We start from the raw sequence: 10,794 nt of genomic DNA on the forward strand, positions 1-10,794 counted from the left end.
CACTCTTTCACTGACTCCCTTTTCTTTCTTGTCTTCCAAGTAGTTTTACACCAAATCCATTCCACAGCCATCTTTTCATTTTAGAGTTTCTCCCTTAAGATTTTTAACCATTCTCACAAATTCTAATATGTACATAACTCTCAAATTTGGTCAATGCCAGCCTTTTGAGTTTTATTCTTGTATTTCCAATTGTTTGATGGTTACCCCCACCAAACTCATATTTAAAATTGAATTTGTTGTATTTCCCTCAAGCACATTTTCTCCAGTCTTCTTATTTCTATTAATGACTTTATCAACTGTATAATATTGGTGTTTCAATCTCACTCAACCACCGACTCAATCATATTTAGTCTAAATGTCTAAACGTATTAGATTCATATTTAAAATCATGTAATCCGTCTAGCCCGTGCAGTGAAAAAAACCTCCTAAATACACACACACATTTTTCCTCTTTATCATTTTTTTTTTTTTGAATAACATGTAAATATTATGAGTATGAAATTGGTTACTAAGGATAATCTGATTTGATGGCATTGTATTTATTGGAAGAAAGGAATGGACTTATAGTAATTGGACATGCAACTATTGTCCAGGAACTAACCAAATCAAATACATATTGTAGCATGAATGTCTTTTACAGTAACAAATGCATTCTGCCTTTAGTGTATTTTAAAATTTGTCTCATTTTATATCTTATGTTGAAATGTTAAGTGATAGCAGAAATTGTATTCCATTCATCTCTGTTTTATCTGTGGCCCCTAGAACTTGCTCTTGTAAAATAGGTAATCAGTAAACATTCACTAAATTTACAAAGGCATTCACAAAGTTCTTGAGGTATAATGCAAAAAGCCACCCCAAGTGTGGAATGGCTCGCGGAACAATTGCTGACAACAGAGTAGAAGGGTTGCAAAGAGCAATCTTTACTTATTTATGTATTTTTTCCTAGGCCCAGACATTACTGTGGCATCTTCAGTAAGACACAAGGACATTAACACAAGAAATGCATACATTTCTACCCATATTAACACTTTGTGTTTTTATTTTTATATTATTTATTTATTTTAACATCTTTATTGGAGTATAATTGCTTTACAATGGTGTGTTAGTTTCTGCTTTATAACAAAGTGAATCAGTTATACGTATACATATATCCCCATATCTCTTCCCTCTTGCGTCTCCCTCCCTCCCACCCTCCCTATCCCACCCCTCTAGGTGGTCACAAAGCACCGAGCTGATCTCCCTGTGCTATGCGGCTGCTTCCCACTAGCTATCGGTTTTACATTTGGTAGTGTATATATGTCCATGCCACTCTCACTTTGTCCCAGCTTACCCTTCCCCCTCCCCGTATCCTCAAGGCCATCCTCTAGTAGGTCTGCACTCTGTGTTTTTTATATCCCATCTTTTTCTTTGTGATTGGCAATCCCTACATATTTAGCTTAATGTTCATTCTGGGTGTCCTTCTAGAAATATCATGAGATTAGCTCACTTATGAAACTTGAGCAATTGTACTACATTATTATTGCTTGTAATAATGATAATGAGTTACTAAAGAGAAACATGGATTCAACAATTCTCAAGACCAACAGAGCTCTATGGAACCATTTGAAGTCCAATTGGAGGCAGTTCTTAAGGAGCCAGTGAGCAAAATTTAGACATTTTATAAAAGCAGTCTGAGCCAAGAATTATGAAAACATAAACCTTAGGGAAACTAACTTCCAACTTTATAAATTTCCTCTTTAAGTTTCAAAGTTACCTGTTTAAAAAAAATTACAAAATTCCAGTACTTTCCATTTTATTTTGGAACTGGATTGTCTCAGAATCAAGCCACTGTTCTTATCTGACTTTTGGTTGATTTCATACTGCCTTTTTATTAGTTTGACTGGTGTTGGCTCTGAGCACCATGCCTAAAATTGTGGGCATGTCAACAAAATCCAGTTTTTTGTTTTCGTTGCCGACATGTCATATATACCCTCATAGAATACTTAGTGGGTAAATGGAGTAGTCTCCATTCTTTGTGGCAATAGGAATTATTTTCAAATGAGTCATTTGCTGTAAATGAATGTGGTGGTGTGGGCTACCGCTTATACCAGCAGTGTGTAAAGTTAGAAACATATTCTAAGAAACCTCAGAATATGAAGACATGATTTAAATCTTGGAAAGTTTTTAAATTGATAGTTTGATATTTGATTTCTTAGACTCCCACATGATGTATGGAATATTTACCAGGGAAGAAATCAGGGGAAATAAGGAAAAGAAAGGAAAAAGAAACCCCACAAATACCTTTTCTTTGACTTTTATTTTTTCTTTTAGCCTACACAGATAAAACAAAGTTCAGAATTTACTGCCAAACACTTATTCATGAGTGTAAGTCAAATTAAATGAAGACAAGTTAATAACAGCACTTTGTAAAATGATAAATAGCTAAATAAAAGGAAGGCATTATTATATTGCAAATCATTTAAAGCAATATTGGACAATATGGAGCAGTTTAGGAAAGATTTGAATTTATGACAGATTGTAAGCTCCTCAATGCCAGGAAAGAAGTTCTGCTTCATCTTTGTATCTATTCAGAAAAGCGGTATATTTTAAGTGAAGATATAGATGTGAATGTATTAATATATAATTTTATATTAATATATTAACATATAATTTGCATATATTATATATAAATCTTATATGAAATTTTCAAAGAGGCAGTGCAACCTTAACAAGTTTTTTTTAAAAAATTTACCTTAAGAGTCACCAGTATATGTTTCTGTTGTTTTATGGAAACATAAAGGGTTAAGTTCAGAAAAGTAAGGGAAAGCAGGGGCCAGAATTATATCCCTACAAAACAGAAATGTCTATGGATTGATGTGTCGTATCTCAAAATATGGCCCTACGAATACAATAGGATGAAGAAAACATCTTGCTGACTCATCTATTTTCAATAGATGCTCTAATGCAGTATCGTAAATGGGAGGTATTCCTGTCCCAAAATAACACACCCAAACCTGTTAAATAAATTCGACTTCATATGTCTGTTTCTCTGTAGGAAATTTTAAAGCCAGTTGTTAACACACTTTGGAGACTTAATAAAGGTTCACCAAAGATACAGAATAGACTTCCTCCCCTGTTCATTAATCCTACCAAACCCTCCAAATCCAGGTCTCACCTTCTCCTGGACACATCCGCACTGCAGAAAGGAAAATTAAAAATCATCTTATCTGGCTGCTATTTCACAGGTGAGAGGATTGAGCTGTCAAGAGGTTGTGTGAGTGGCCTCAAGTCACACAGTTGTTCTGAGGCCAGAACCCAGATCTTCAAGCCCAAGTCTCCTCACTTTGGCCGCTTCCTCACCATCCCTAGTGAATTTCTCAGGCTTTGAAGATGACCAAGAAATGCAATTTAGGGAGGTAGTGTTCTAGGAAATGGGTGAAATGTTCCGGGACCACCTCCCTAGTGGGGTCTTCCTGACAAAGAAAACAGATGTCAGAGGCTTCTTAGAGGTGAAACCTCTTTAGTTTGAGGGGGTGATGTTGGCAGTTACAACAGAGTGGGAACAACCTCCTTGCCAACATTATTATAGCTTACCTTTGATATCAGGAATGAGTGTACGTTCTAGAACACTGGTTTTGAAAACAAATCAATAAATGGACTTCACAGGCTCAGTACTTCTCATGAAAATCTATGCAGAATTTTGTTAATTTTTTTTTTTTTTTTTGGCGTTTATCGGCCAAGTCCAAAGATTTCCTCAAATTATCTAAGGGTTTTATGAACCAAAGAAGACATAAAAATCACAGATCTAGACTGTCAAAGGAAGTAAATCCTGCTCTAAAACTGCAAAGTTGATGCTTTTATGTTTAGTATTTCCAGTCTCTCCTTTCTGTAATATTTTGCTTCATTAACAATATTCTGTTCCAGTCATTCCCTCCCATTTCAATACTCTGTTCTGATGGTCTTTTTCTCCCTCTTCAAAGCCTGTCTTTAAGAAAAAAAATATTCAAAAGTCTTTCCTCCCCACTGAGATGGATGTGACCCATAAAGCTGTCATTCATCTACTCTCTCCTGTTTATTTGAGCTGGAGGTTTGAAGGCGTCCGGTCACTTCCCGCTTTGGTAATGAGAGGATGTCCTCCACATTCCTTGGCTATTTGCCATCCTCTCTTTCAGACCAACTTTAATGATTCCAGATGGGATATAATTCTTTTCCTGTGTTTATCAACTTCATGTTCTAGAGAACATGCAGTTTTTTTCGTGAAATGATTATCACAATCATACTAATTAACATATCCATCACCTCCCATAGTTATCATTGTGTGTGTGTGTGTGTGTGTGTGTGTGTGAGAGAGAGAGAGAGAGAGAGAGAGAGAGAGAGAGAGAGAGAGATCTACTATCTTGGCAAGTCTAAAGTGTACAATACATCATTATTAACTCTGGTCACCATGTATAACATGAGGGCTCCAGAATGTATTTATTTTATAACTGACAGTTTGTCCCCTTTGATCAGTATCTCCCCTTTTCCCTTACACCCCCATTCTCTGGTTACTATCATTTACTCTCTGCTACTCTGTGTTTGACTTTTTCTTTTTTTAAAATTCCACATATACATGAGAAAAGGACTGCTGGACTAGCCTGAAGAGAAGGAATCTGCTTTGGGAATTGTAGGAAGTAAGGCTGAGCACCTACGGGAAGATAAGTTATGTAGGGTCTTCTATTCCATGGTGAATTTGAACAGTGTTATCTTTACAGATTTAGGTACAGAACATGGTCTCTTTGCGGGGACTTTTGGAAAAAGATGCTCAAGAAAGTGACTTGGCTGCAAGAGGGACTCTAGAGGTGCAGGTGGGTAAAGGGGACAGAATACGATTTGGTAAAGAATTCAGGTGGCCAGTGAATCAGGTATTCAGAACAAAATAGTAGGGAATTTAGGCAAAGGTTAGTTTTCAGATTTCGGCGGGAAGGTAAGGAAATAGTTGTTATTTGTGAAAATTCTTCTTGGATGGCAAGATTCTTCATACTGACTTAGGTCTAGAGCAGAGCTCAAGTCTTGCGGTGGGACAGGTGTTGGGATATCTCTCAGTACAGATACATGCACGCTCGCACATACATTATCCCAAAGGAAAGACACAGGACAGTAGGCTAGGTAGGCCACCATTTGGTTAGGCTGGAGGAGGAGTTATATCAGTTTTGCAACTTGTATCCAGAACTCTTTTCCGGAAGTACAAAGCTCTGGGTTAGCAAAAGGGACTCAGAGGATAAACAGCAACCCAACTGGTATAACTGGACCACCCCTACCCCCTTTTTTGGTAGAAACAATTCTTAATATCTAAAAAATTCCAGTGTATCACAGAGAGTATTGAAAAAACAACTGGAAAAGCTCTCTGTTTCTACTTGATGTTTTAGACTGTTGCTGAAACATCTCACTAGTGGCTAAATTTATGCTTTTAGGTGCATTGCTACCTTTCTAATTTTGCCAAAAAGATTCTGTGCAGCTGAATAAAAAAGCTTTTGCTCCAAGCCATCCAATGTCCTTTCTGGGCCAGTAAAGATCTTCATTTCAAGAATGGGCTAGACAGTAAAAAAGAATGAAATAATGCCATTTGCAGTAACATGGATGGACCTAGAGATTATCATACTAAGTGAAGTAAGTCAGACAGGGAAAGACAATTATCATATGATATCACTTATATGTGGAATGTAAAAAAATGATATAAATGAACTTATTTACAAAACAGGAACAGATTCACAGACTTAGAAAATAAACTTATGGTTACCAAAGGGGAAAGTTGTGGGGAAAGGATAAATTAGGAGGTTGGGATGAACATGCACACACTACTACATATAAAATAGAAAACAGCAGGGACCTCCTGTAGAGCCCAGGGACCTCTATTCAATACTCTGTAATAACCTATATGGGAAAAGAATCTGAAAAAGAATAGATATATGTGTATGTATAACTGAATCACTTTGCTGGACACTTGAAACTAAGACAACATTGTAAATCACCTCTACTCCAATAAAATTTTTAAAAAGATGTGCTAGACAGAACTCAGGGGTGACACCCCAGTTTATTAGGCTGGAATGGAATGAAACTCAGGTTTCTGGGTAGCTTGAGCTCAAATTAACCTACCTGATATCTCCTGAGTGCCTCATTCTGATCTACAAGATCATGTTTGCTCAAAATGCCATCTGAAGTTTCCCTGAAGTAAACACTGACAGGCCGAAACAAAGCTAGAGTGACAATAAGAGCATAGAACCATGGTTAATATGCACATAGGGCTTTTGGAGAAGACCTGAGTGCTACACCATTTACGCTGGGATCAAGCATTAATGAGATGTGATAAAGAGAAGCAGAAAGTAATCATGACTCACTTTGTCATCTGGTACAAACCACACCCTCTGGTGTGCAAACATGTCCCTCTTTCCCATCCAGAAATGGTGGGAACAGATGGCTTTGGAAAAACTTGTTTTGTAAGATGAGCTTCTGAAGGGTCTAGTGTGTTTTTTACATGACCCTTATCTCCAAACACAAGGCCCTCAAATCCTGTATTTTTTCTCACACTGTGTGTGTAGGGGGCTGGGGGAGGGAATGCAAATTCTCTCAGTCCATGCGAATAAATCTCTTGCCCTGGCCCTGGTCCATTTCTGCCTAAATGAACTCATAAGAAATACTATAATTGGAGCCAAGGTTTGCAGCAAAAAAAAAAAAAAAAAAAAAAAAAAAAAAAAGAAACAAAAAGAGATTTTTTTTGACTGAGAGAGATAACTGACTTTATTTCCTCCTGGGACTTTTTCAAAAGATAACTTAGCCTTGTTGACTCCAGCTTTCTTATCAGGCAAATAAGTAGGTTTGGCTAGAAGGCTCACCTAACTAGTTATTCTGTAACTCAGATCCCTGATACATTCAGCAGCCATTTCTGTTGGGGTTAATAATGGTGTATTGTGCAAAGCAAGCTTGATTTTCACGGCTCAGTCCTTCCTTTGCTTGGTTCTGTCTTCTCCCTCTCCTCCAAATTATCTTCTCGCCACTCACATTATCAGTTCACTTTATGTCACATAGCATCCCCGGCCTTCCGGTCCCTTCTACCTACCCTTCATTGGTTCTAAATTCTAAATGTCCTCTCCTCATTTCCTCACTGGTAACTCTCTCAGCCTTCAATCTTGTACCCAAGTCATGAACAGTCATTACAGCTGTTCCCTTTATGTCTTCAGCCTGCTTCTTCCTCTCTAAGTCTTGTTTATTCATTTTTTTAAATTGGGGTATAGTTGCTTTACAATGTTGTGTTAGTTTATACTGTACAGCAAAGTGAATCAGCTATACATATACATTTATCCCCTCTTTTGTGGATTTCCTTTTCATTTAGGTCACCACAGAGCACTGAGTTTCCCTGTGCTATACAGTAGGTCCTCATTAGTTATCTATTTTATACATAGTATCAATAGTGTATATATGTCAATCCCAATCTCCCAATTCATCCCAACTTCCCCCTTTCCCCCTTTGTATCCATACATTTGTTCTCTACATCTGTGTCTGTATTTCTGTTTGTAAATAAGATTGTCTATACCAACTTTTTCAGATTACACATATATGTGTTAATATATGATATTTGTTTTTCTCTTTCTGACTTACTTCACCCTGTATGACAGTCTCTAGGTCCATTCATGTCTCTACAAATGACCCAGTTTTGTTCCTAAGCCTAGTTTATTCTTATAAGAAGTTTTCTTGCCTGGACAGAAAGAATCAATAAAACAAGACCAATGAAAATATTGCCCCTCTCCTGCCATCTTCTCCCATACGTAGTGTGTTATTTAATCATTGATTTTATGATATTCAGGTCGCCGGTTCTTGATGATACATTCTCAGGGAAGAAAAACGTTCTCTACTTGAGCAGTGGGCATGGGAGAACCAAATTCTCGTGCTTATTTTGTTACTTCCTTTGTGATCTTTGGCAAAGGACTGCTGTATGATGTATGCAAATTCATGTCAGTACCTGTCGCATGATCTCAGAGTGTCATCATGGTGCAAATGAGTTGCTTTCTTCCCTTGCTCTATTTTTTTCAAAAATGCCCAGATTAGGAGTTTATGTGAGCCTCTTGAAGGTAGTTTCTTTAGTGTCTGCTCTGTGTGTGTGTGTGTGTGTGTGTGTGTGTGTGTGTGTGTGTATGAGAGGGAGAGGGAGAGGGGGAGAGAGAGGGAATGTGAGAATATAAAGAAGGTAATGAGTAATCACTTATGGAGTGAATGAATGAAACTGGTTAAAATATATGAAAATCAGTGGGGTGTCATTTTCTATTAATAATTAGAACAGAGAAACACATTCACCTACTAATTTATTTATACTTAAGTAAGAAAAGCCAAAGTTTTGAAAAATTCAATGAGATTTTTTTTGTAGCTCCCACTTTTCAGATTTATTTCAGAATTTTCCAAACCCCGCATCTTCTTAGAAGGTGTATTTAAGGATTTTAAATGTAAGTAAAATAAATCGTGCTTTCAGGAAAATGTCACCATGCTAAGAATTAGTTGATTTCAAATTTTCAGATGACTATGACTATTAATTCTCAGTTGATAGGGACTTTGTGAGCACACTACACTCAATAGCTTGAGATCTGCCAACAACAGGTATATTTTTGTTTCCAGTGAAAGGTGTTGCCTATTTTGGCAAGAGTGGAACTAATTTATAAATCACTAATTTATGCTGGTGTTGTGTTTATACACACACACACACACACACACACACACACTTACACACATGTATATTTATATATTCATACACTCTCCCAGCAAACAGCGCAGCTATCCAAGACTGCATTCTAATTTGCCAGTATCAGTAAAATTGGCTACAATACCAAAAGATGTTCTAATAAAATTGTGTGTCTATCCCCAAATGGTGAGTGTTCACATGCTTCTGCATGAGTATTTTCTGTAACGTTGTGACAACGAAATGTTGGAAGCAATCCCAACAAAAGTGCATTAGTTAAATTGTTGTGCATCCATCCAATGGAGCACTGAGCAGCAATACAAATGCTTCAGAACTGTACCTATTCATTTAAGAGATTTTCACAATACATTTCTAAATGTAAAAGAAAGCCATAGAACTTAATATCATGGTCTCATTTTGGAAAAAGTAACACACATATAGATGTGTTGAAAATTTTCTAAATGAATATACCCTGGTGAGAACTTGTCTCTGATGTGGAGAAATTAGACCCTTTAAAAGCCTTTTTTTTCTTTTTTTGCTTGTTGGTACTTTCTGTTCTTCTGTACTCAACATGAGTTAATATGATAATAAGGAAAAACACTTTCAAGATGGCTATTTGGCCATATATGTTAAAGCCCAAGAATCATCATGCCCTCAGCATAAGAAAAATTTTACACTTTGGAATAAGACCCAAGAAAATGATTAGAATGTATACAACGTATCCAAAATATTGGACTAATTTCCCCTTCCTTCAGCAGTGATATCCTTGGCAATATTAAGCGCTATCATTTTAAAAATCTGTGCTAATTTGATGCGTGAAAAATCTGTTTATTTATATTTATATTTTATATATTAATCTTTAATTAATGTGGAATTAGTATATCAGACAGGAATTCTAAGTTGATGTTTTTCTTTTCTATATAGTTAATTAGCTAGACTTATTAATTAGTAAACCTACTAATTAATACCATTTATTGAGGACCATAAACTGGTATGAAAATTTAACCTTATTATACACTAAATTTATAGATATGGTCCATTTCTGTACTATCTAGTCGATCTCATTTATCTGTCTGTTACTCTGCCTGGACAAGACTTTTATTTTTATTTATTTATTTTTTTTTTCTTTTGCGGTACGCGGGCCCCTCACTGCTGTGGCCTCTCCCGTTGCGGAGCACAGGCTCCGGACGCGCAGGCTCAGCGGCCATGGCTCGCCGGCCCAGCCGCTCCGTGGCATGTGGGATCTTCCCAGACCGGGGCACGAACCCGTGTCCTCTGCATCGGCAGGAGGACTTTCAACCACCGTACCACCAGGAAAGCCCTGGATAAGACTTTTAAATAATGTAGCTTCATGATTTAACTCTGGTGAAGATTTGCCCCTCCTTGTCCTCACTTTAATGAAGGAGTGTTTACTAAAATGAATAGAGATTATTAATCAAGGAGCTCAAAAGCATGAACAGGACTGTTTGGGGACCCCTTACAAAATTTTGACAGGTAAACGTGTGATGTATTTCTCTAGGTATCTGGGTCAGTGATATCATTACAACTTGTCTGCACACGTAGACAGTGTTCACCTGCAGATCAGTATTTCTCCTAATCAGCTTTTCTACTATAAATGTTCTAACTCCTTGCCACCCAGCTTCTTTCCTAGGAACAAGAAATAACAATGTAGAAACTTCAGATAACTCCTTGGGTTCTGTGGGTCATGTTTCATTCTATTCATCCTGACCCCATTCACAAGGTTGTTCCTGATAAATACCTTTCCTCTATATAGTAAGACACGTGCTAAGGTTTGCACCTAACAACTCTGGTAAGTCAAGCAACCCTGGCAGTGATTCATTAGAGAACTGCATACTGGAGACATCTGAGGTTGCTTCTGCAAGTCTCTGTGATCTATGAAGATAGTTCAAGACAATATTTGTACATGAAGCTCTCATCTCCCATTCTGCATTCTACTTATTCTTCCAAGTATGTTCTCCTAGAGCTGTACCTTTATCTTTTTTTAATTTAATTTTTATTTTATATTGGAGTACAGTTGATTTACAATGTTGTGTTAGTTTCGGGTACACAGCAAAGTGATTCAGTTATATATATATATATATATATATATATAT

General features: G+C 36.9%; 1 protein-coding gene across 1 annotated transcript in view; it reads left to right on the forward strand.

The window, feature by feature from the left end:
• ADAM28 (ADAM metallopeptidase domain 28) overlaps positions 1-10,794 on the forward strand; it is a 145,441-nt gene that overhangs the window by 40,843 nt on the left and 93,804 nt on the right. The window contains exons 2-3 of the mRNA XM_007458828.1: positions 2,311-2,364; positions 3,035-3,224. Of these exons, the coding sequence (XP_007458890.1) occupies positions 2,311-2,364; positions 3,035-3,224 (244 nt within the window). The remainder of the gene's footprint in view (positions 1-2,310; positions 2,365-3,034; positions 3,225-10,794) is intronic.

This window comes from Lipotes vexillifer, unplaced genomic scaffold, assembly GCF_000442215.2.
Source record: "Lipotes vexillifer unplaced genomic scaffold, Lipotes_vexillifer_v1.1 scaffold484, whole genome shotgun sequence".
Lineage (NCBI taxonomy): Eukaryota > Metazoa > Chordata > Mammalia > Artiodactyla > Lipotidae > Lipotes > Lipotes vexillifer.